Genomic DNA, 27,449 nt, shown 5'->3' on the forward strand with positions numbered 1-27,449 from the left:
CGTTCATTTGTTTTCAGACAGACAATATCACAACTGTGGCATATGTCAATCATCAGGGTGGGACTCACAGTCCCCTAGCTATGAAAGAAGTACCTCAGATATTTTCTTGAGCAAAATCCAGCTCTTGTCTAATTTCTGCGGTACATATCCCAGGTGTAGACAATTGGGAAGCGGATTATCTCAGCCGTCAGACTTAACATCCGTGGGAGTGGTCTCTCCATCCAGATGTGTTTTTTCAGATTGTTCAGATGTGGGGTCTTCCAGAAATAGATCTGGTGGCTTCTCATCTAAACAAGAAAATTCCCAGGTACCTATCCAGGTACAGCGATCCTCAGGTGGAGTCGGTGGATGCGTTAGCAGTTCCTTGGTTTTACCAACCTGCTTATATCTTTCCGCCTTTAGTTCTTCTTCAAAGAGTGATCTCCAATATCATCATGGAACATTCGTTTGTGTTTCTGGTAGCTCCAGCATGGCCTCACAGGTTCTGGTATGCGGACCTTGTCCGGATGTCCAGTTGTCAACTTTGGCCACTTCCTTTAAGACCAGACCTTCTGTCTCAAGGACCGTTTTTCCATAAGGATCTCATCAAATTGTTAAGTTTGAAGGTATGGAAATTGAACGCTTAGTACTTAGTCATAGAGGTTGACTGATTGATACTATGTTACAGGCTTGTAAATCTGTTTCTAGGAAGATTTATTATCGAGTTTGGAAGACTTATATTTCATGGTGTTCTTCTCATAAATTCTCCTGGCATTCTTTTAGAATTCCTAGAATTTTACAGTTTCTTCAGGATGGTTTGGAGAAAGGTTTATCTGCAAGTTCCTTGAAGGGACAAATCTCTGCTCTTTCTCTTTCTGTTTTATTTCACAGAAAGATTGCAAAGCTTCCTGATATTCACTGTTTTGTGCAGGCTTTGGTCCGTATCACGCCTGTCATTAAATCAATCTCTCCTCCTTGGAGTCTTAATTTGGTTTTGAAGGCTTTACAGGCTCCTCCTTTTGAGCTTATGCATTCTTTGGATATTAAACTACTTTCTTGGAAAGTGTTGTTCCTTTTGGCTATCTCTTCTGCTAGAAGAGTTTCAGAGTTATCTGCTCTTTCTTGTGAGTCCCCTTTTCTGATTTTCCATCAGGATAAGGCAGTGTTGCGGACTTAACATTTAAGTTTTTACCTAAAGTTGTGAATTCTAACAACATTAATAGGGAAATTGTTGTTCCCTCTTTGTGTCCTAATCCTAAGAATTCTTTGGAGAGATCCTTACATTATCTGGATGTTGTAAGAGCTTTGAAATATTATGTTGAAGCTACTAAAGATTTCAGGAAGACTTCTAGTCTATTTGTCTTCTTTCTGGTCCTAGCAACATTTGTAGACATTCGGACTTCCATTTGGGGAGGGGCCTCGCAGACACATGTGAGCATAGCACCCGATAGTACTGGGTGATTACAAGCCATCCTTAACCCTCCACGCCGAGACTCTTTTGCCGAGAAGCTACACTTGAGCTAAGAGATATAGTGGCGAGCCGGAAGCCCACTAGCCGTTGAATTGGGCCAAGTCGCTAAGGCCTAGAAAACCCCTATGCACAAACTAACCTCCGCTCTGGGGAGACTGCTGAAGCTCCGGATTGCAAAGAGGGGCATCTCAGGCAAAGGCAGAGCCATCAAGCTGTTTGGAGAGACACCGACACCTGGTGAGAAGGAGAGCCGGGCGGGTAGTGCTGTGGCTCCAGCGCGGGACACAGCAAAGATCAAGGTCTTTTTATGGTGCTAGACCGGGAGGGGTGCATGCAAGTCAGAGTATAATTTACAGCCCAGGATACAACGCGAACAGAGCCAGCAGAGCGAGTGATCGAGTGCACAGAGCCGCTTTCGCGAAAGGTGGAGGTGGAATGCATAGGAAAACCTTACATCAGTAAGCAATTGGAGCAATGCTTGCCCTGGCAGAGAGCTGTTAAGGAGCTGAAGCGTTGTTAAAGCGAGCGCTGGAAAGCTGGAGACAGGAACCGGGATGAGTTTGTCTGAAGGTGTTCTTCCCACTATTGCAGTTCCACTGAAGCGGTGAATATATTATGATCATCACTTGAGCAGAACTGGTTTTTTTTAGCCCTTGTCTGGAAAGTGTAAATAATAAGGGTGTGCTCTGGCTTTGAATGGACGGGTTTTGGTAATGAGAGAGGACAAATCCCAGGTGTATCTAAATAAATAATCTGAAGCTGTTAAACTGAGGGAGCTGGCAAGTCTCTGTTGTAAGTGGCATGCACCCCCCGATAGACACTCAATAAGAAAGTGCCTTTTGTGAATCGCTGATTGTGCGAATTGGGGACATAAGGTTGGAATTGGAGTCCTTGGGAAAGTAATAGTGGGTCACGTGTAGAGAAGGGTAATTACTCCCTGAGAATAAGAACACTAGACACTGTATAAGGCACACAGCACATGGGCTTAGATGGATTAAGAGAAGTGCTAAACATCAGGAAAAGAAAGCCAAGACAAGTTGGGAATATATATATAGGGATCCTCCAAACCAATTAGATTACTTCCAAACTTAGACTGGCTTGAGAGGCCTTCTTACTACGGTTTGGGTAATCTGGACTGAATCTGACTGGACTTCAGTGATATATAGGATTGGTTTTCTTATGTATACTGTGTTTTTTTTCTCTTTTTTGTCTTCTCTTCTAGCTGTTTTCCCACTGAGCTGCAATAATAACAGATAGCTGTCGATAATAATTTAGGGTCGTGGTGGCACTAAACTCTGACTGTTTATATTAGGAACAAGGAGTTTGTAACTGGATACAGTAAACAGATCCAGTGTGTAATTTAAGGCACTAATAGATACTTAGGCACAATTTATACTTATTTTTGAAAGGTGCTGCGTTGACGGCAGCACACACATATATATATATATATATATATACATACACATTTAGTATTATTATTTTTTCCACATGCTTGTTGTTCTCACTGTTTTATAGAGTGTTGTTTTTTTTTTTTTTTTTCCCCCACCGCACTTTATTTTCTGATTACACTTTATGGAAAGGTTTGTCACTCAGGGTAAAAATAGATCGCCAGCTATGCCGGCAAAGCAAAGGGAAAAAAAGCTAAGATCAGTGAGATGGAGAATAGTTTAGAAATCCAATCTCCAGCTTCTCTAAATCCAGATAAACAAATCTTGATCAACCAGATCGCAGACCTGATTATGCCTCAATTTAATATACTTAAAGCTGAAATCTCAGAACTGGCTGGAGAAGTGAGACAATTTTCAGCACGTTTTGCTGAGGTAGAATCCAGGGTCTCTGATTTGGAAGATCAAGCTGGGGCACAAGATACAATTCTTCAAAAACAGGGGGAGTTAATTAAATCGTTACACTTGCGGCTGGAGGATCTAGAAGATCGCTCCCACAAAAACAACGTTAGAATAATAGGCCTCTCTTAAACCATCCAACAGCAAGATTTAGTTCATTTTGCGGCAGTGGAATTACCCCACTTGTTAGGCATCCAAAATGTGGAGAAGCCATTTACAGTCGAAAGAGCCCATAGGATGGTGGTAATACGATCCAATCCAGATGGCACTACTAAACCTAGGTCAGTCATGGTTAAGTACCTATGTTTCCAAGACAAAGTTATGCTGATGAATCATTTTAGAAAAATAAACCCTTTGATGTATGGTCAAGATAAAATCCTGTTGTTTCAGGACTTTTCGGTAGAAACGTCACTTAAAAGGAGAGAGATGGCTCCATTTTGTTCGATGCTTTTTAAGAAAGGCATTCAGGCAAGAATGTTGTACCCTGCAAAGATAATTGTAAATGCAAAGGGCAAAAGCTATACTTTAAACAACCCTCAAGAAGCCAAAGAGTTTATAAATACACTAACTTAATTGAAGAGGCAGGTTTGAAAACGTACATTTGTCTATAATGGGGTTTTGTATGGTTTTTTTTTAGGGGTGGGAGTTTTTATTTTCTCTCTTTCTTGTCCTTCTCTTCCCTCCCTCTCCCTTCCATCCCTGCTCACCGATATAACGTAAAACCCTCTTGCTGTAAAATAAATGTTGAATTTCCTTTCTTGGAATGTGGGGGTATAACCTCCCCAGCCAAAAGAAGTATTATTTTAAAACAACTTAACGACATCATCCAGATGTGTTTTTTTTTTTTTTTTACAAGAAACACATCTAAAGCGTAAAGAGATCCCAAACGTAATTGCTACTCCCGTCTCTGCACGTAAAAGAGGGGTTGCCCTCCTTTTTTCTAAAAAATTTGGCGTATACAATTTTGTTGCAGGAACTTGATATAAATGGTAGATTTGTTATTGTTAGATGGAATATAGGGGATTAACATATGTACTTTGCAACGTTTATGCACCGAATTATATAGATCCAAACTTTTGGGATGGCTTATATATTAAACGTTTTCCATACATAGACCAAAACTTAATTATAGCAGGAGATTTCAATATGACTATATGTCCACAATTAGACAGAATTAGGGCAGGTACAAAACCGCATGATAGAAATAGAGAGAGGAAAATATTTAGGAACTTTATGAATAAACTAAACTTATATGACATCTGGAGAATAAACAATCCAGATGTAAAAGCATTCTCGTGTGAATCTAAATCATAGAAAAGTTTCTCCTGCATCAATCTTTTTTTGATCTCGGATAGCATCATTAAACTAGACTTAAAGCCCACCATCCAGGATATAGTAATCTCAGACCACGCAATAATAACCTTAGAGGTGGAAGGGGTTAGGAAACAAGGCGAGCAAAACTTTTTTCTTTTCCCAAGTATCTTATTCAAGTCAACGATTTTAGGAATTTCTTAACTCAAGCATGGGTAGAATATGTGGGATTTAACAATAAATATATGGACAAAACAGAAATATTTTGGGAAGCGGCGAAGGCGGTTCTCCGCAGTAAGATTAGATCATATTTGATCAAATGGAAGAAAAAAATATCTGCTAGGGACCTCCAACTGACCAATCAAGTAAGGAACGCTTACAAAGCATATATTGCCAATCCTAACCGTAATGTGTGGGAAAAGTACAAGAAAGCTAAAGCAGAGAGAGATTTGTTCCTTAAACAGAAGGGACAAAGGGAAGATCTCAAAGCAAAAGCCTTTTTCAAGAGCCATCACAGCAGGTCTGACAAACTTCTGGCTAAACTTATCAAAACAGAGGGGGAGAGACAATATTCCATGTATATTGAAGAATAATAAAAGGTACACGACATCACATAAAATTAGGGAAGCTTTATACGAATATTATCAAGAGCTATATACAGCCCAAAAAACTAATGATAAGGCCAAAGACGCATTCTGGAGTAAACTTACCCTACCCAAATTATCTTTAGAACAATTACAAGAACTAAACCAACCAATACTGATAGAAGAAGTGGTGACAGCTATAGAGAAGTCTAAAATGAATAAAGCTCCCGGGCCAGATCAATTACCATCTGAATTCTACAAAATACTAAATACAAAATACAAAATATTATATTAATAATAAAATGGACTCATTGTATTTTATCACTTCGGTCGTAACGCTTATCCCCAAAAAAGATAAAGATCTAGACATCCCTGGCTCATATCGCCCTATTTCGTTATTGAATAACGATTACAAACTTCTTACTTTTATAGTGGCAGACAGACTCAAAAAGTGTATGAATAATTTAATCCATATAGACCAAACAGGTTTTATGATAGGTAGAAGTGTAACCAAAAATATACGTAAAGCACTGTTAACATTAGATCACTTTTGGAATAGAGTGCAAGAAGGTCGTAAGGCTCCTAAAGTAGACATGGCGCTATTGACGTTGGACGCAGAGAAAGCCTTTGATTCAATAGAGTGGAACCACCTATTCACTACTTTAACATATTGTGGCCTAACAGGGGGTTTTCTTAATTTTATAAAACTATTATACAATAATCCATGTTCTTATTTACTAATTAATGGGGGACTTTCTCCAAAAATAACATTAGCTAGAGGTACAAGACAGGGGTGCCCACTGTCGCCACTTCTCTTCAACCTTTCAATGGAACTACTGGCGATTTGTTTTAGACGAGAATTGGAAGGTATCGCCTTTGGGGGTAGCAAACTCATTTTATCTTTGTATGCGGATGACCTCTTATTATTTTTATCTAAAACTAAAACCAGTATACCCCTCCTTATGGAGATAATCAAGGAGTTCAGCTTGTTCTCGGGTTATAAGGTTAATCAAAACAAATCAGAACTTTTATGGATATATATAAAAAAGACAGTTTAAGAGATTTTCCTTTTCAGATAGTAGATCGTATTAATTATTTGGGGATTTATTTGTCGGGCAGCCCTACAATGTGGTATACACTAAACTACACAAAAAAATTTGGGGAAGCCAAGATCATGGTAGATAAGTAGAAGCCGCTCCCAATCTCGGCAAAAATTATCTTACTAAAAGCATTCCTGTTCCCATGTCTTTTGTACCTAATGCAAAACTTACCAATAATTATCAAAAGCTCAGATGTAAAACTTTTTAATAAACTATGTACAGGATTGCTAAAGGGGAAGGGGAAGGCACGTTTGTCTTTACGATTTCTTCAACAAAATAAGGATTTTGGAGGGTTTGGACTTCCAAATATCAAGGTGTCCAATTGGGCTACCTTGGTCAAGATCGCAGTAGACTGGATAACTGAAGCCAACCATTTCACCCTCTTAGAGCTAGAGGAGGGAATGATAAAACCCTTTTCTCTAAAAGCAATTTTACATACTCCAGTGAATAAAATACCATCTAGTATTGGTAATCTGAGGGTGATTTATAACGTAGTTATAGCCTGGCAAAAATTTTGTGGGGAACTTAAGATAAGATACAATCTTTCTAACTATCTTCCCATAATCGGGAGTCCAGGATTTGTAGCAGGGTTTTCCCCTGGTATATTCCAAGGATGGCTTCTCCGGGGTCTGAAGTATGTCGCTCAACTTCTAGAACCAGGTACGTGTATTGTGAAAACTTTCAAAAGAATTAGAAGGGAATATGATCTTCCAAAACACCACTGTTATGCATATCTTCAAATAAGACACTATATCCTGCATTGGACACAATATTCAAACAATTTGCGAGACCTAGGAATAACTGAATCAGGCATTGGAATGTTTAAGAATGGATATTATTCAATTTCTAGCTGGTATAAGATGATCATGTTAAACCAGGGTCAACAACACTTGGAGTTAATTATCTCCAAATGGCAGAGATCGCTGCAAGAAACAGAAATGAATGATATAAAAGCAAGCATCCAATTAGTAGGTAGTAATAATATAGCGTGGAAAGAATCCCACAGCAAAATATTAAATTTTTCCTATATTTCTCCGGTAATTCTAGGTAAATGGGACAAAAAGTGTTTAGGTAACTGCTTTCATTGTAAATACCCGAAGGCAGATATCCTGCATTGTTTTTGGTCCTGCCCAAAGATTGGTAGATTTTGGAACAGAGTCAATTTTTGGGCAAATAAATTTACATATCAAAAAGTGGTCTTTTTTCCAAAAATGATTTTTTTTCTGTATAATCCAATATCCCAAGAAAAAAAAAGGATCGAGATTTTATTAATACTACTATATTGGTGGCTAGGAACATAATACTGCAACATTGGAAGGCAGTTAAACCACCTAGTATTGTAGAATTTGTGTAAAAAATGTATGAACAAATAACAATAGAGCAGCATCAACTGGAGCCAAGCAGCGAAAAACAATTTAGAAGTTTTTTTCAAAAATGGCTAAGTCTTTTAAAGTCTTGCTCGCTCACAATGCAATTACAGATTATTTACCCTCTACGTAAACCTATGTTATTCGATATAGCAATAGTTGAGGGGCTTTTGCCATCACATTGGGCAGGGCAAAGATAAGAGGTTGTTCGGATGAGTAGGGGGGGTTGGGGGTGTCCTTTTTTTTTTTCTTTTCTTTTTTATAGTGAGTTAGTTATGCAAGAGGCTCTGATCCAGGGCTTATGTAGAGGTACAGGTGTACTAAGATCTCCAAAATAGATTGACTTATTTATATCAGCAGTTGGATGGTTTCATAGGCATAAGATCACTATAACAATGGAAGGCATATTTAGGCTACCCCTCCCGGCGGGAGAAGCGTTAGTAAGATATAGTGGTGCTAGGACGTAAAGCTGTACTATTCTGACTAGTTCAGTTCAATATAGTATAAAACACGGTGCGATATCTATAGCATACTTGTTGATGGTTTCTAGATGGAACTCCTTTTTGGCATAACGGATTGGTACCAGTAAGACTTAATTAAGTTAAACTAATCGGTAGCAACCGATTGTAATGAATGGTAAAACAACCGGGACCTAGACTTAAGAAGGTAATCTGGCGCCAAAGAAATGTGGTATATCCAATATAGGGGTGTACTGATGGGTATATATTTTTTTTTTCTCTTTCTTTTCTTGTATATTTTAATTTTTAAGTTACCGGAAATAGGAAATTCCAGCATTATGTTGTTAGAATATAATGATACGTCAATTCAGTGTCATTTGTAAACCTAAAGAGATTGACAATTTATTTGTATTACCAATGACGTTTTGATTTCTGTTTTTCGTGTCAGGCACTGAACTCGTATGTATGATTCTTTGTTGGTTTGAAAATAATTTTTTTTTTGAAAAAGCAATAAAATAATTTATATTCACAGGGATATCATGTACATTAGATGTTGAAGGAACAACAGGCATTGTACTAGTACTGATGGATACATTCTCTGCATGTAAAAGCTTATGACAACTGTTACATACTACGGCTGGAGATATAATCTCTACTAATTTACAACAGATACACTTATCTTTGGTAGAACTGTTATCATGCAGCAGGAATCCAACAGTGGTTTCTGAGACAGGATCAGATTGAGACATCTTGCAAATGTAAGAGAAAAAACAACATATAAAGCAAAATGATCAATTTCCTTATATGGCAGTTTCAGGAATGGGAAAAAAATGCAAACAGCATAGCCCTCTGAGCATAGAAAAGGGCAAGAGGCATATAGGAAGTGGGGTTTAAATAATTAAATTATTTGGCGCCAAGTATGACGCGTAATGCAAAATGAAATTTTTTGGCGCTAACAACATCTGGAAATGAAGCAACTCACGTCATGGCAAACGCAACCTTGTGCAAGGAACCTGGCATCAACTTAGACGCCGGAAATGGCGAGTTTGCGTCAACGAACGTACTTTCACAACTAAAAAATTCTCGCGCCAAGAATGACGCAATAAATATTAGCATTTTGCGGCCTCGCGAGCCTAATTTTGCCAGTGAAAATGAAAGAAAACAGTCAATTTTGAAGCAAAGACTATACCCCAGGTAAGAAAAAATAACTTCCTAAATATGTTTTTCCCAATTTAGAAACTGATAGTCTGCAAAAAGGAAATATACATAAACCTGACATGACAAATATAAGTACAATACATATATTTAGAACTTTACATTAATACATAAAGTGCCAAACCATAGCTGAGAGTGTCTTCAGTAATGAAAACATACTTACGGAAAGACACCCATCCACAAATAGCAGATAGCCAAACCAGTATTGAAACAGTTATCGGTAGAGGTAATGGAATATGAGAGTATATCGTCGATCTGAAAAGGGAGGTAAACAGAGAACCTATGAAAAGATTTCCCGCGAGTAAAAACCATAGAATTCCCTTCAAATTCCTCTGACATTCACTGTACTCTGAGAGGAATCAAGCTTCAAAATGCTGAAAAGCGCATATCACAGAAGAAAATCGAGCACAAACTTACTTCACCATCTCCATAGGACAGGAGGCAAAGTTTGTAAAACTGAATTGTGGGTGTGGTGAGGGGTGTATTTATAGGCATTTTGAGGTTTGGGAAACTTTGCCCCTCCTGGTAGAATTGTATATCCCATATGTCACTAGCTCATGGACTCTTGCCAATTACATGAAAGAAATGCCAAACTTTGCCCCATCAAAGGCGCAACTTCGCGGCAAAAACAAATTGTGCCAAGAATGACGCAATAAAAAAACATAATTTATGTAAGAACTTACCTGATAAATTCATTTCTTTCATATTAGCAAGAGTCCATGAGCTAGTGACGTATGGGATATACATTCCTACCAGGAGGGGCAAAGTTTCCCAAACCTCAAAATGCCTATAAATACACCCCTCACCACACCCACAAATCAGTTTAACGAATAGCCAAGAAGTGGGGTGATAAGAAAAAAGTGCGAAAGCATAAAAAATAAGGAATTGGAATAATTGTGCTTTATACAAAAAAATCATAACCACCACAAAAAAAGGGTGGGCCTCATGGACTCTTGCTAATATGAAAGAAATGAATTTATCAGGTAAGTTCTTACATAAATTATGCTTTCTTTCATGTAATTAGCAAGAGTCCATGAGCTAGTGACGTATGGGATAATGACTACCCAAGATGTGGATCTTTCCACGCAAGAGTCACTAGAGAGGGAGGGATAAAATAAAGACAGCCAATTCCTGCTGAAAATAATCCACACCCAAAATAAAGTTTAAATGAAAACATAAGCAGAAGATTCAAACTGAAACAGCTGCCTGAAGTACTTTTCTACCAAAAACTGCTTCAGAAGAAGAAAACACATCAAAATGGTAGAATTTAGTAAAAGTATGCAAAGAAGACCAAGTTGCTGCTTTGCAAATCTGATCAACCGAAGCTTCATTCCTAAACGCCCAGGAAGTAGAAACTGGCCTAGTCGAATGAGCTGTAATCCTCTGAGGCGGAGTTTTACCCGACTCAACATAGGCATGATGAATTAAAGATTTCAACCAAGATGCCAAAGAAATGGCAGAAGCTTTCTGGCCTTTTCTAGAACCGGAAAAGATGACAAATAGACTAAAAGTCTTTCGGAAATTCTTAGTAGCTTCAACATAATATTTCAAAGCTCTAACAACATCCAAAGAATGCAATGATTTCTCCTTAGAATTCTTAGGATTAGGGCATAATGAAGGAACCACAATTTCTCTACTAATGTTGTTGGAATTCACAACCTTAGGTAAAAATTCAAAAGAAGTTCGCAACACTGCCTTATCCTGATGAAAAATCAGAAAAGGAGACTCACAAGAAAGAGCAGACAATTCAGAGACTCTTCTGGCAGAAGAGATGGCCAAAAGGAACAAAACCTTCCAAGAAAGTAATTTAATGTCCAATGAATGCATAGGTTCAAACGGAGGAGCTTGAAGAGCCCCCAGAACCAAATTCAAACTCCAAGGAGGAGAAATTGACTTAATGACAGGTTTTATACGAACCAAGGCTTGTACAAAACAATGAATATCAGGAAGATTAGCAATCTTTCTGTGAAAAAGAACAGAAAGAGCAGAGATTTGACCTTTCAAGGAACTTGCAGACAAACCTTTATCTAAACCATCCTGAAGAAACTGTAAAATTCTCGGAATTCTAAATGAATGCCAGGAAAAATGATGAGAAAGACACCAAGAAATATAAGTCTTCCAGACTCTATAATATATCTCTCTAGATACAGATTTACGAGCCTGTAACATAGTATTAATCACAGAGTCAGAGAAACCTCTTTGACCAAGAATCAAGCGTTCAATCTCCATACCTTTAAATTTAAGGATTTGAGATTCTGATGGAAAAAAGGACCTTGCGACAGAAGGTCTGGTCTTAACGGAAGAGTCCACGGTTGGCAAGAGGCCATCCGGACAAGATCCGCATACCAAAACCTGTGAGGCCATGCTGGAGCTACCAGCAGAACAAACGAGCATTCCTTCAGAATCTTGGAGATTACTCTTGGAAGAAGAACTAGAGGCGGAAAGATATAGGCAGGATGATACTTCCAAGGAAGTGATAATGCATCCACTGCCTCAGCCTGAGGATCCCGGGATCTGGACAGATACCTGGGAAGTTTCTTGTTTAGATGAGAAGCCATCAGATCTATTTCTGGAAGTTCCCACATTTGAACAATCTGAAGAAATACCTCTGGGTGAAGAGACCATTCGCCCGGATGCAACGTTTGGCGACTGAGATAATCCGCTTCCCAATTGTCTATTCCTGGAATATGAACCGCAGAGATTAGACAGGAGCTGGATTCCGCCCAAACCAGAATTTGAGATACTTCTTTCATAGCCAGAGGACTGTGAGTCCCTCCTTGATGATTGATGTATGCCACAGTTGTGACATTGTCTGTCTGAAAACAAATGAACGATTCTCTCTTCAGAAGAGGCCAAGACTGAAGAGCTCTGAAAATTGCACGGAGTTCCAAAATATTGATCGGTAATCTCACCTCCTGAGATTCCCAAACCCCTTGTGCTGTCAGAGACCCCCACACAGCTCCCCAACCTGTAAGACTTGCATCTGTTGAAATTACAGTCCAGGTTGGAAGAACAAAAGAAGCCCCCTGAACTAAACAATGGTGATCTGTCCACCACGTCAGAGAGTGTCGTACAATCGGTTTTAAAGATATTAATTGAGATATCTTTGTGTAATCCCTGCACCATTGGTTCAGCATACAGAGCAGAAGAGGTCGCATGTGAAAACGAGCAAAGGGGATCGCGTCCGATGCAGCAGTCATAAGACCTAGAATTTCCATGCATAAGGCTACCGAAGGGAATGATTGTGACTGAAGGTTTCGACAAGCTGAAATCAATTTTAGACGTCTCTTGTCTGTCAAAGACAGAGTCATGGACACTGAATCTATCTGGAAACCCAAAAAGGTTACCCTTGTCTGAGGAATCAATGAACTTTTTAGTGAATTGATCCTCCAACCATGATTTTGAAGAAACAACAAAAGTCGATTCGTATGAAATTCTGCTAAATGTGAAGACTGAGCAAGTACCAAGATATCGTCCAAATAAGGAAATACCACAATACCCTGTTCTCTGATTACAGATAGAAGGGCACCGAGAACTTTTGTAAAAATTCTTGGAGCTGTTGCTAGGCCAAATGGCAGAGCCACAAACTGGTAATGCTTGTCTAGGAAAGAGAATCTCAGAAACTGATAGTGCGCTGGATGAATCGGAATATGCAGATATGCATCCTGTAAATCTATTGTAGACATATAATGCCCTTGCTGAACAAAAGGCAGGATAGTCCTTACAGTTACCATTTTGAATGTTGGTATCCTTACATAACGATTCAATATTTTTAGATCCAGAACTGGTCTGAAGGAATTCTCCTTCTTTGGTACAATGAAGAGATTCAAATAAAACCCCAGCCCCTGTTCCAGAACTGGAACTGGCATAATTACTCCAGCCAACTCTAGATCTGAAACACATTTCAGAAATGCTTGAGCTTTCGCTGGGTTTACTGGGACACGGGAAAGAAAGAATCTCTTTGCAGGAGGTCTTATCTTGAAACCAATTCTGTACCCTTCTGAAATAATGTTCTGAATCCAAAGATTGTGAACAGAATTGATCCAAATTTCTTTGAAAAAACGTAATCTGCCCCCTACCAGCTGAGCTGGAATGAGGGCCGCACCTTCATGTGGACTTAGAAGCTGTTTTTGCTTTTCTAGAAGGCTTGGATTTATTCCAGACTGGAGATGGTTTCCAAACTGAAACTGCTCCTGAGGATGAAGGATCAGGCTTTTGTTCTTTGTTGAAACGAAAGGAACGAAAACGATTATTAGCCCTGTTTTTACCCTGTGGTAAAAAAGTTCCTTTCCCACCAGTAACAGTTGAGATAATAGAATCCAACTGAGAACCAAATAATTTATTACCCTGGAAAGAAAGGGAAAGTAGAGTCGATTTAGAAGACATATCAGCATTCCAAGTTTTAAGCCATAAAGCTCTTCTAGCTAAAATAGCTAGAGACATAAACCTGACATCAACTCTGATAATATCAAAAATGGCATCACAGATAAAATTATTAGCATGTTGAAGAAGAATAATAATGTTATGAGAATCATGATCTGTTACTTGTTGCGCTAAAGTTTCCAACCAAAAAGTTGAAGCTGCAGCAACATCCGCCAAAGATATAGCAGGTCTAAGAAGATTACCTGAACACAAATAAGCTTTTCTTAGAAAGGATTCAATTTTCCTATCTAAAGGATCCTTAAAGGAAGTACCATCTGCCGTAGGAATAGTAGTACGTTTAGCAAGGGTAGAGATAGCCCCATCAACTTTAGGGATTTTGTCCCAAAACTCTAATCTGTCAGACGGCACAGGATATAATTGCTTAAAACGTTTAGAAGGAGTAAATGACCCAATTTACCCAATTTATTCCATTCCCTGGAAATTACTTCAGAAATAGCACCAGGAACAGGAAAAACTTCTGGAATAACTACAGGAGATTTAAAGACCTTGTCTAAACGTTTAGATTTAGTATCAAGAGGACCAGAATCCTCAATTTCTAATGCAATTAGTACTTCTTTAAGTAAAGAACGAATAAATTCCATTTTAAATAAATATGAAGATTTATCAGCATCAACCTCTGAAACAGAATCCTCTGAACCAGAAGAATCATTAGAATCAGAATGATGATGTTCATTTAAAAATTCATCTGAATAAAGAGAAGTTTTAAAAGACTTTTTATGTTTACTAGAAGGAGGAATAACAGACATAGCCTTCTTAATAGATTCAGAAACAAAATCTCTTATGCTATCAGGAACACTCTGAACATTAGATGTTGATGGAACTGCAACAGGTAATGGTATTTTACTAAAGGAAATATTTTCTGCATTAACAAGTTTGTCATGACATTTAATACAAACAACAGCTGGAGGAACACCTACCAAAAGTTTACAGCAGATACACTTAGCTTTGGTAGTTCCAGCACCAGGCAGCGATTTTCCTGAAGTATCTTCTGGCTCAGATGCAACATGAGACATCTTGCAATATGTAAGAGAAAAAACAACATATAAAGCAAAATTGATCAAATTCCTTAAATGACAGTTTCAGGAATGGGAAAAAATGCCAAAGAACAAGCTTCTAGCAACCAGAAGCAATGAAAAATGAGACTTAAATAATGTGGAGACAAAAGCGACGCCCATATTTTTTTAGCGCCAAATAAGACGTCCACATTATTTGGCGCCTAAATGCTTTTGGCGCCAAAAATGACGCCACATCCGGAACGCCGACATTTTTGGCGCAAAAAAACGTCCAAAAATGACGCAACTTCCGGCGACACGTATGACGCCGGAAACAGAAAAGATTTTTTGCGCCAAAAAAGTCTGCATCAAGAATGACGCAATAAAATGAAGCATTTTCAGCCCCCGCGAGCCTAACAGCCCACAGGGAAAAAGTCAAATTTTTTAAGGTAAGAAAAAATGATTGATTCAAATGCATCATCCCAAATATGAAACTGACTGTCTGAAAATAAGGAATGTTGAACATCCTGAGTCAAGGCAAATAAATGTTTGAATACATATATTTAGAACTTTATAAAAAAAGCGCCCAACCATAGCTTAGAGTGTCACAGAAAAACAGAATTTATGCTTACCTGATAAATTACTTTCTCCAACGGTGTGTCCGGTCCACGGCGTCATCCTTACTTGTGGGAATATCTCTTCCCCAACAGGAAATGGCAAAGAGTCCCAGCAAAGCTGGCCATATAGTCCCTCCTAGGCTCCGCCCACCCCAGTCATTCGACCGACGGACAGGAGGAAAAATATAGGAGAAACCATATGGTACCGTGGTGACTGTAGTTAGAGAAAATAATTCATCAGACCTGATTAAAAAAACCAGGGCGGGCCGTGGACCGGACACACCGTTGGAGAAAGTAATTTATCAGGTAAGCATAAATTCTGTTTTCTCCAACATTGGTGTGTCCGGTCCACGGCGTCATCCTTACTTGTGGGAACCAATACCAAAGCTTTTGGACACGGATGAAGGGAGGGAGCAAATCAGGTTACCTAAACGGAAGGCACCACGGCTTGCAAAACCTTTCTCCCAAAAATAGCCTCCGAAGAAGCAAAAGTATCAAATTTGTAAAATTTGGCAAAAGTGTGCAGTGAAGACCAAGTCGCTGCCTTACATATCTGGTCAACAGAAGCCTCGTTCTTGAAGGCCCATGTGGAAGCCACAGCCCTAGTGGAGTGAGCTGTGATTCTTTCAGGAGGCTGCCGTCCGGCAGTCTCATAAGCCAATCGGATGATGCTTTTAAGCCAAAAGGAAAGAGAGGTAGAAGTCGCTTTTTGACCTCTCCTTTTACCAGAATAGACAACAAAGAAGATGTTTGTCTGAAATCTTTTGTAGCCTCTAAATAGAATTTTAGAGCACGGACTACGTCCAAATTGTGTAACAAGCGTTCCTTCTTTGAAACTGGATTCGGACATAAAGAAGGTACAACTATCTCCTGGTTAATATTCTTGTTAGAAACAACCTTTGGAAGAAAACCAGGCTTAGTACGCAAAACCACCTTATCTGCATGGAACACCAGATAGGGCGGAGAACATTGCAGAGCAGATAACTCTGAAAGTCTTCTAGCAGAAGAAATAGCAACCAAAAACAAAACTTTCCAAGATAGTAACTTAATATCTATGGAATGTAAAGGTTCAAACGGAACCCCTTGAAGAACTGAAAGAACTAGATTTAGACTCCAGGGAGGAGTCAAAGGTCTGTAAACAGGCTTGATCCTAACCAGAGCCTGAACAAATGCTTGAACATCTGGCACAGCTGCCAGTCTTTTGTGTAGTAAGACAGATAAAGCAGAGATCTGTCCCTTTAGAGAACTTGCAGATAATCCTTTCTCCAAACCTTCTTGTAGAAAGGAGAGAATCTTAGGAATTTTTATCTTATTCCATGGGAATCCTTTGGATTCACACCAACAGATATATCTTTTCCATATTTTATGGTAAATCTTTCTAGTTACCGGTTTTCTGGCCTGAACCAGAGTATCTATCACAGAATCTGAAAACCCACGCTTCGATAGAATCAAGTGTTCAATCTCCAAGCCGTCAGCTGGAGGGAGACCAGATTTGGATGTTCGAATGGACCCTGAACAAGAAGGTCCTGTCTCAAAGGTAGCTTCCATGGTGGAACCGATGACATATTCACCAGGTCTGCATACCAAGTCCTGCGTGGCCACGCAGGAGCTATCAAGATCACCGAGGCCCTCTCCTGCTTGATCCTGGCTACCAGCCTGGGAATGAGAGGAAACGGTGGAAATACATAAGCTAGGTTGAAGGTCCAAGGTGCTACTAGTGCATCCACTAGAGTCGCCTTGGGATCCCTGGATCTGGACCCGTAGCAAGGAACCTTGAAGTTCTGACGAGACGCCATCAGATCCATGTCTGGAATGCCCCATAATTGAGTTAGTTGGGCAAAGATCTCCGGGTGGAGTTCCCACTCCCCCGGATGGAATGTCTGACGACTCAGATAATCCGCTTCCCAGTTTTCCACACCTGGGATGTGGATTGCAGATAGGTGGCAGGAGTGATCCTCCGCCCATTGAATTATTTTGGTCACTTCTTTCATCGCCAGGGAACTCCTTGTTCCCCCCTGATGATTGATATACGCAACGGTCGTCATGTTGTCTGATTGGAATCTTATGAATCTGGCCTTTGCTAGCTGAGGCCAAGCCCTGAGACCATTGAAGATCGCTCTTAGTTCCAGAATGTTTATCGGGAGAAGAGACTCTTCCAGAGACCATAGTCCCTGAGCTTTCAGGGACTCCCAGACCGCTCCCCAGCCCACTAGACTGGCGTCGGTCGTGACAATGACCCACTCTGGTCTGTGGAAGCTCATTCCCTGGGATAGATGGTCCAGGGTCAGCCACCAACGGAGTGAATCTCTGGTCTTCTGATCTACTTGAATCATTGGAGACAAGTCTGTATAATCCCCATTCCACTGTTTGAGCATGCACAGTTGTAATGGTCTTAGATGAATTCGTGCAAAAGGAACTATGTCCATTGCTGCAACCATCAACCCTACTACTTCCATGCACTGCGCTATGGAAGGACGTGGAACAGAATGAAGAACTTGACAAGTGCTTAGAAGTTTTGACTTTCTGACCTCTGTCAGAAAAATCCTCATTTCTAAGGAATCTATTATTGTTCCCAAGAAGGGAACTCTTGTTGACGGAGACAGAGAACTTTTTTCTATGCTCACCTTCCATCCGTGTGATCTGAGAAAGGCCAGAACGATGTCTGTATGAGCCTTTGCTTTTGACAGGGACGACGCTTGTATTAGAATGTCGTCCAAGTAAGGTACTACTGCAATGCCCCTCGGTCTTTGAACCGCTAGAAGGGACCCTAGTACCTTTGTGAAAATCCTTGGAGCAGTGGCTAACCCGAATGGGAGGGCCACAAACTGGTAATGTTTGTCCAGAAAGGCGAACCTTAGGAACTGATGATGTTCTTTGTGGATAGGAATATGTAGGTACGCATCCTTTAGATCCACGGTAGTCATAAATTGACCTTCCTGGATAGTGGGTAGAATCGTTTGAATGGTTTCCATCTTGAACGATGGTACCCTGAGAAATTTGTTTAGGATCTTCAAATCAAAAATTGGTCTGAAAGTTCCCTCTTTTTTGGGAACTACGAACAGATTGGAATAAAATCCCATTCCTTGTTCCTTTATTGGAACTGGGTGTATCACTCCCATCTTTAACAGGTCTTCTACACAATGTAAGAACGCCTGTCTCTTTATTTGGTTTAAGGATAAGTGAGACATGTGGAACCTTCCCCTTGGGGGTAGTTCCCTGAATTCCAGAAGATAACCCTGAGAAACTATTTCTAGCGCCCAGGGATCCTGAACATCTCTTGCCCAAGCCTGAGCAAAGAGAGAGAGAGTCTGCCCCCTACTAGATCCGGTCCCGGATCGGGGGCTACTCCTTCATGCTGTTTTGTTAGCAGCAGCAGGCTTCTTGGCCTGCTTACCCTTGTTCCAGCCTTGCATCGGTTTCCAGGCTGGTTTGGGTTGTGAGGCATTACCCTCTTGCTTAGAGGATGCAGAATCAGAGGCCGGTCCGTTCCTGAAATTGCGAAAGGAACGAAAATTAGACTTATTCTTGGCCTTGAAAGGCCTATCTTGTGGAAGGGCGTGGCCCTTTCCCCCAGTGATGTCTGAGATAATCTCTTTCAATTCTGGTCCAAATAGAGTTTTACCTTTGAAAGGGATGTTAAGCAATTTTGTCTTGGATGACACATCCGCTGACCAAGACTTTAGCCAAAGCGCTCTGCGCGCCACGATTGCAAACCCTGAATTTTTCGCCGCTAATCTAGCTAATTGCAAAGCGGCATCTAAAATAAAAGAGTTAGCCAACTTAAGTGCGTGAACTCTGTCCATAACCTCCTCATATGGAGTCTCTCTACAGAGCGACTTTTCTAGTTCCTCGAACCAGAACCACGCTGCTGTAGTGACAGGGACAATGCACGAAATGGGTTGTAGAAGGTAACCTTGCTGTACAAAAATCTTCTTAAGCAAACCCTCCAATTTTTTATCCATAGGATCTTTGAAAGCACAACTATCCTCGATAGGAATAGTAGTGCGTTTGTTTAGAGTAGAAACTGCCCCCTCGACCTTAGGGACTGTCTGCCATAAGTCCTTTCTGGGGTCGACCATAGGAAATAATTTCTTAAATATGGGGGGGGGGAACAAAAGGTATGCCGGGCTTTTTCCACTCCTTATTCACTATGTCCGCCACCCGCTTAGGTATAGGAAAAGCGTCGGGGTGCACCGGAACCTCTAGGAACTTGTCCATCTTGCATAATTTCTCTGGAATGACCAAGTTGTCACAATCATCCAGAGTAGATAACACCTCCTTAAGCAGTGCGCGGAGATGTTCTAATTTAAATTTAAATGTCACAACATCAGGTTCAGCTTGTTGAGAAATTTTTCCTGAATCTGAAATTTCCCCATCTGACAAAACCTCCCTCATGGCCACTTCAGATTGGTGTGAGGGTATGACAGAGCAATTATCATCAGCGCCCTCCTGCTCTACAGTGTTTAAAACAGAGCAATCGCGCTTTCTCTGATATGCAGGCATTTTGGATAAAATATTTGCTATGGAGTTATCCATTACAGCCGTCAATTGTTGCATGGTAATAAGCATTGGCGCGCTAGATGTACTAGGGGCCTCCTGCGTGGGCAAAACTGGTGTAGACACAGTAGGGGATGATGTAGTATCATGTTTACTCCCCTCATCTGAGGAATCATCTTGGGCAATTTCATTATCTGTGGCAGTACTGTCCTTACTTTGTTTGGACGCTATGGCACAATTATCACACAAATCTAAATGGTGAGACACATTGGCTTTCATACATATAGAACATAGCTTATCCGAAGGCACAGACATGTTAAACAGGCTTAAACTTGTCAATAAAGCACAAAAAACGTTTTAAAACAAAACCGTTACTGTCTCTTTAAATTTTAAACAGAAAACACTTTATTACTGAATATGTGAAAAAGTATGAAGGAATTGTTCAAAAATTAGCAAAATTTCACCACAGTGTCTTAAAGCATTAATAGTATTGCATACCAAATTTCAGAGCTTTAACCCTTAAAATAACGGAACCGGAGCCGTTACAAATTTAACCCCTATACAGTCCCAGCTATAGCCTTTGCTGAGACCCAACCAAGCCCAGAGGGGAATAAGATACCAAGTGACGCCTTCTAGAAACTTTTCCAGCTACTTTCAGATCCTCACACATGCATCTGCATGTCCTGCTCTCAAAAAACAACTGCGCAGTAATGGCGCGAAAATGAGGCTCAGCCTACAACTGGGAAGGCCCCCTGACTGGAAAAGGTGTCTAACATAGTGCCTGCCATTAATAAACGTTCCCCAAGTTTATAAATGTGAATTATCAGCATAAACATGAATAAAATGCCCAAATAAAGCAATCGATTTAGCCCATAAAAGTGTCTACCAGTTTTATAGCCCATATTAAGCCCTTTATTCTGTTTTGTTTGACTAAGAAAATGGCTTACCGGTCCCCATGAGGGGAAATGACAGCCTTCCAGCATTACATGGTCTTGTTAGAAATATGGCTAGTCATACCTTAAGCAGAAAAGTCTGCTAACTGTTTCCCCCAACTGAAGTTACTTCATCTCAACAGTCCTATGTGGAAACAGCAATCGATTTTAGTTACTGTCTGCTAAAATCATCTTCCTCTCACAAACAGAAATCTTCATCCTTTTCTGTTTCAGAGTAAATAGTACATACCAGCACTATTTTAAAATAACAAACACTTGATAGAAGAATAAAAAACTACATTTAAACACCAAAAAACTCTTAACCATCTCCGTGGAGATGTTGCCTGTGCAACGGCAAAGAGAATGACTGGGGTGGGCGGAGCCTAGGAGGGACTATATGGCCAGCTTTGCTGGGACTCTTTGCCATTTCCTGTTGGGGAAGAGATATTCCCACAAGTAAGGATGACGCCGTGGACCGGACACACCAATGTTGGAGAAATAAGACTTACTTACCCCAGGACACTCGTCTACATGTTGTAGAAAGCCAAACCAGTACTGAAACGAAAATCAGCAGAGGTAATGGTATATATATAAGAGTATATCGTCGATCTGAAAAGGGAGGTAAGAGATGAATCTCTACGACCGATAACAGAGAACCTATGAAATAGACCCCGTAGAAGGAGATCATTGCATTCAAATAGGCAATACTCTCCTCACATCCCTCTGACATTCACTGCACGCTGAGAGGAAAACCGGGCTCCAACCTGTTGCGGAGCGCATATCAACGTAGAATCTAGCACAAACTTACTTCACCACCTCCATAGGAGGCAAAGTTTGTAAAACTGATTTGTGGGTGTGGTGAGGGGTGTATTTATAGGCATTTTGAGGTTTGGGAAACTTTGCCCCTCCTGGTAGGAATGTATATCCCATACGTCACTAGCTCATGGACTCTTGCTAATTACATGAAAGAAATAGCACTTTGCTCCCTTGCGAGCCTAGATTTGCCCGTGAAAAAATGAAAGTCAAATTAGAAAAAGACTGAACCCCAGGTAAGAAAAAAGTTTAAATAAACTTCCCAAACATGATTCCTATACTGAAACTGTTTAGACTACAAAGGGAAATACACATAGACCTGACTCATGGCAAATATAAGTAAAATACATATATTTAAAACTTTATATTAATACATGTAGCGCCAAACCATAGCTGAGAGTGTCTTAAATATTGATACATACTGTACTTACCGAAAGACACCCATCCACATATAGCAAATAGCCAAACCAGTACTGAAAACTATCAGCAGAGGTAATGGTATATAAGAGTATATCGTCGATCTGAAAAGGGAGGTAGGAGATGAATCCCTACGACTGATAACAGAGAAACGTTGAAAAGATTTCCTGCAAGGAAAACCATAAAAATCAATAGGCGATACTCTCTTCACATCCCTCTGACAAACACATTACTCTGAGAGGAATTGGGCTTCAGAATGCTTAGAAGCGCTTATCATAGAAGAAATAAAGCACAAACTTACTTCACCACCTCCATAGGAGGCAAAGTTTGTAAAACTGAATTGTGGGTTTGGTGAGGGGTGTATTTATAGGAATTTTGAGGTTTGGGAAACTTTGCCCTCTCCTGATCGGAATGTATATCCCATACGTCACTAGCTCATGGACTCTTGCCAATTACATGAAAGAAATTAGAATAAGACGGATTAGAATAAAGCATATTGTTTAACAAGAATTGCACAGCTGAGCTGGTGGCAATACATCAGTCACTTTACAATATACACATTTCACAATGGGAGGATAGTGATCAGATAAGTTAGCTTACAACGAGGTTTTAGGGACAGGCATAGACGGCTCCAATTTAAATGAAAATCATCAGAAGAGATTATCAAATACTAATCTATATTCCCCCTAAAAAAGAGCTTTAGAAGCAGGCCTGAAGAAAAAAGCAAGGCCAAAGATAGAAAACGCGACAAAAAGCAGACAAGGCTAACATGCTGCCGCACTAGAGAGGCATAAACGCGAGTGCACTCAACGCTTATTAAAAAACAAAGCATGTGTGAAAAACCCAACGAACACTAACGCAACCGATGTGCACAAACCAGAGTTTTCAACGTGCACAAACCCAGCAGACTATTAAGCACAAAACTGTATAAGGTGAGGCTAGGTAACCCAAATAGCCAACATGCACAAAAAATAATAAAAATAAATAAAAACTGCTTAAAAGGAGTGATACAAAATAAATACATTAAACAGTCCCAAGACTATACAGTATAATAAGGATCAATACCTTATAGCATAATGGGACTATATAAGTGCCATATATAATAATTAAAACGAATTGTACTAATAGGCACCCAGCTACTGGAACACATAACCCAGTGGAAAAGCTAAAACCCGTGCTTTAACATACAGCAGACGAAATGAAGTAGGTTTGTAACGATGTCCCAAGAGGAGGAGGCAAAAGACATATCCCTGCAACGATTTAATATGTGTAGTCACCAATCAGCAAATAGTTCCCAGGTGCAGAGAATACTTTGCTATGCTTTTCAACAAAGGATACTTAAATAATGAAGCAAATTAGATAATAGAAGTAAATTAAACATTTGTTAAAAATTGTATGCTCTATCTGAATAATGAAATAAAAATTTGGGTTTCCTGCTCCTTTAAGGCCTAGTTGTACACAGGCATGCAATTGGTGTTAGCTTCATTTAAATAAATAGCTTTAAACTGACCTTTTTCATGCAAAAAATAATAATTTAACTTGTTTAAATAGTGCTATTTGATATACATAATTTTTTTGTATAATTTATTTGTGGAGCGCCAACAGATTCCGCATTGCTATGTTAACTTTGATATGTTAAATACCAAATTACCACAGACAATAGAAATGCAAACAGAATGAAAAGTGTTAGGATATCAGAAAAAAATGGTACATGGTCAAAATGTGCTATAAATGGTATTTACCAATATAAATCTTAGGACATTTTTATCTCATAATAGAACTATAGAGCATTGTCTCAGTAAACCATGAATAATGACCGATTTACAACTAGGAGTTTTGATATTAATGTGAAAGAGATTAAAAATAAGGTAATTTCAGTATGTATTATTCACAATAATGTAATTTATAAACCAATTAAGGGAAAAGGCTGATAAAATTATTAAAATGTATACTTACTTTTCTTGAGTTAGTACTGCAAAAATAAATATAGAAAATTTAGTTTAAAATACATAAATTAAAAAAAAATTCATAATGTAACTATAACTATTACAATTCATGTGAGTTCAAGTATAAAATGTTGATTAGTTAGAATTAGAGAACCTTTTGCTCTCAAACAAAGACAGGAATTGCAGCATTCAAAATATGCTATACTTTATTTACCTTTTATCACCTTAAAGGGACACTGAACCCAATTTTTTTATTTCATGATTCAGATAGAGCATGAAATTTTAAGCACCTTTCTAATTTACTCCTATTATAAATTTTTCTTCGTTCTCTTGCTATCTTTATTTTAAAAGCAGGAATGTAAATCTTAGAAGCCAGCCCATTTTAGGTTCAGCACCAAAGATGGAGCTTGCATATTGGAGGCTTACATTTACCCACCAATAAGCAAGCATAAACCATGTTCTCAACCAAAAATGGGCCGGCTGCTATGCATCACATTCCTGCTTTTTAAATAAAGATAGCAAAAGAACAAAGAAAAATTGTAAATAAGAAAGTTGCTTAAAATTGCATGCTCTATCTGAATCATTAAAGAAAAAAATTTGAGTTTAGTGTCCCTTTTATAGTGTCCCTTTAATATCCAAAGTATAAAGTGAAAATAAACCAGTAAATGGAGAGAACTTGATCAGATACAATCAATGCTGCACAGCACTGCTTGTAAATGTATTTGCTGATCCCAGGATAATGACGCTGTGCCATTGTGCGTTTCACCCCTCCCCACCCCCCACCACATGACATTTTGTCACTGGAGCTTCCTCAGGGATTACACATCTCCATTACGTCTGTTAGTTCTTATAATATGTTCCATTCTAATAACGGGTTTAATGTTTAGTAAGCTAGCCAAACTCTTTTATTGGGATTTTCTGTAGACAAGTTTACTGGGTGATTTGCACTTTGAACTTTGGATATGTCCAATATCCAATTAAGGTGATAAAAGGTTAAAAAAAAAAAAAAAAAAAAGGTATATTTTAAATGCTGAAATCCCTGTCTTTGTTTGAGAGCAAAAGGTTCTCTCATATTACCCAGCATATGCCAGTTACAATAATATCTTTAATGATCTGCATTTAAGGGTTAAACAATTTATAAATATATTTATGGTCTACTAATATTTAATAATCTCCCCAGTAATACGTTAAATGTTGATATATTATAATTATTATTGTTGTTATATTATTATTATTATTTCTATGGTTATAAGAAAGAATGATTATATTATTCCATCTATACACACACAATAAAAAATATAGAGCCAATCATATCAGTAAATAAATGTACTTACCCTGGTATTTGTGTAGGTGGAAATGCTAAAAGGATTAAACATAAATTGGACATTTATTTAATAATTCAGATACTGGAATAACAGGTATAGATAACTTTATCATAAACTTATAACTCTAAAGCAATGAAAAACATAATTTAAGAATATTACAAATTCGCCAAAAATATAAAAAAACTTTTAAATTAGGTTAGGTTTATAAATGTGAACAGAGAAGAAAACTGGTACTTCTGATACATTAAAAGTTTAAACTAAAAGAAAAAAAAATGGTAAATTCTTTAAATGGTTGGAAAATCTTTATTTGTCCAGATCAGGGAACAACTTGGAACAAAAGAACTTCAAAAGGAAATCAAGATTTCTATTACTGACAAATCAATTTCTTCACATTTAAAATGGTGAAATAGCAATTCATTTAATAGTGGGTGTATACTACTACGTTCCTTCCGCCCCATTAAATACACTCCTACTCGTCCTACTGGCTTTTGTTTACTTAAAGAAAAGAAGCAATTTAGATATTAAAAAGGAGGAAAACTGATTTATAATAACTGATAAATCAGTTCTGCATACTCAAAGTAACACTATATCACTGCTGATGGGTATAAAACTTTCAACCACTAGAGTATTTAAAACTGCCCCTCAACATATATGAGCGTGGGACCCCCACATGTATTCATATGTCCAACCCCCCTCCTTGTGTTTGAGTAAGCTAATGCACAGCCAAACATCATCTAATTTGAGAAAACATGGAGGAGACACAAAGCTCAACTGCAACAGTCTTGTTCTTCAACGAATGTGACGATACCCAGCACCACCATGTAATCATTTTCAGAAGTCGGCTTGTACTAGAGATCAGTTACCATATGCACAGACTTAGAAATCTATGGTTTGGGCAGAAATCTCAGAAAATGAATACTTTGAGTGTACTAAAAGGCTTTTGGAACAATTTAATCACCTTGGATATGTGAACAAACCAAATTTCTAGAAACTCGTACCTTTACCCCAGAAGGAAGAGACAGGTTTTTTTTCTATAAACACAAGAACCAAAAGAATTGAATAGTGAATCTAATCAGCCAGCCAAAAAGGCATCAGGAACGTAAAAAAAAAATCACATAAAAGATAATCATTATACTTGATAGCCTAAGTGTCTTCTAAATAACACGCAATAGCTCTACCCACATAAATAGAGGTTAAGAGCATCTTGATTGCTTGGAGAATAACAAAATAAGGAATAAATCATGGTGAGAGATCTTAGAAAAGTCAGAAATATTAACCCCTTAAAGGGACAGTCTAGTCAAAATGAAACTTTCATTATTCAGATAGGGCATGCAATTTTTAACAACTTTCCAATTTACTTTTATCAAATTTGCTTTGTTCACTTGGTATTCTTTGTTTAAAGGTAAACCTAGGTAGGCTCATATGCTAATTTCTGTTCCGATCAGCCAATAGAATGCGAGCTCAATCTGATTGGCTGATTGGATCAGCCAATCGGATTGAACTTGAATCTGATTGGCTGATTCCATCAGCCAATCAGATTTTTCCTACCTTAATTCCGATTGGCTGATAGAATCCTATCAGCCAATCGGAATTGAAGGGACGCCATCTTGGATGTTAATTACAGACTCAATGACACTTTACTGACTGTTACAGACGAGGAACAGGACTTGGGAATTATTATTTCAGATGATTTAAAACTTAGTAAACAATGTAGTAATGCAGCGAGTAAGGCTAGCAGAATGCTTGGATGTATTGGTAGAGGTATTTGCAGCAGAAATAGTAAGGTTCTTATGCCACTTTATAGATCATTAGTTAGGCCTCATCTTGAGTATTGTGTGCAGTTCTGGAGACCATATCTTCAGAAGGATATTAACAAACTTGAATCTGTGCAAAGGAGGGCTACCAAAATGGTACATGGTCTAAAAAATAAAACTTACCAGGATAGGCTCAATGACCTAAATATGTATAGCTTAGAGGAGAGAAGGGAAAGAGGTGATATGATAGCAACTTTCAAGTACATTAAAGGGTTTAGTAAAACTGAGGCTGTGGGTATTTTACATAAAATGGAAAATTCAAGAACAAGGGGTCATGAGCTCAAGCTAAAGGGTAGTAGATTCAGGAGTAATTTGAGGAAGCAC

At 38.8% G+C, this 27,449-nt stretch overlaps 1 protein-coding gene across 11 annotated transcripts in view; it reads right to left on the reverse strand.

Annotated features, from left to right (window-relative positions):
- The window catches only part of LOC128660491 (NKAP family protein CG6066), a 739,752-nt gene that overhangs the window by 334,964 nt on the left and 377,339 nt on the right, over positions 1 to 27,449 (reverse strand). For all 11 annotated transcript variants that reach the window (XM_053714374.1, XM_053714373.1, XM_053714371.1 and 8 more), the window contains 2 exons: positions 25,321 to 25,345; positions 23,997 to 24,012 (listed from right to left, as the gene is read on the reverse strand). In XM_053714374.1, the coding sequence (XP_053570349.1) occupies positions 23,997 to 24,012; positions 25,321 to 25,345 (41 nt within the window). The remainder of the gene's footprint in view (positions 1 to 23,996; positions 24,013 to 25,320; positions 25,346 to 27,449) is intronic.

The sequence above is a fragment of the Bombina bombina genome, chromosome 5 (genome assembly GCF_027579735.1).
Source record: "Bombina bombina isolate aBomBom1 chromosome 5, aBomBom1.pri, whole genome shotgun sequence".
Lineage (NCBI taxonomy): Eukaryota > Metazoa > Chordata > Amphibia > Anura > Bombinatoridae > Bombina > Bombina bombina.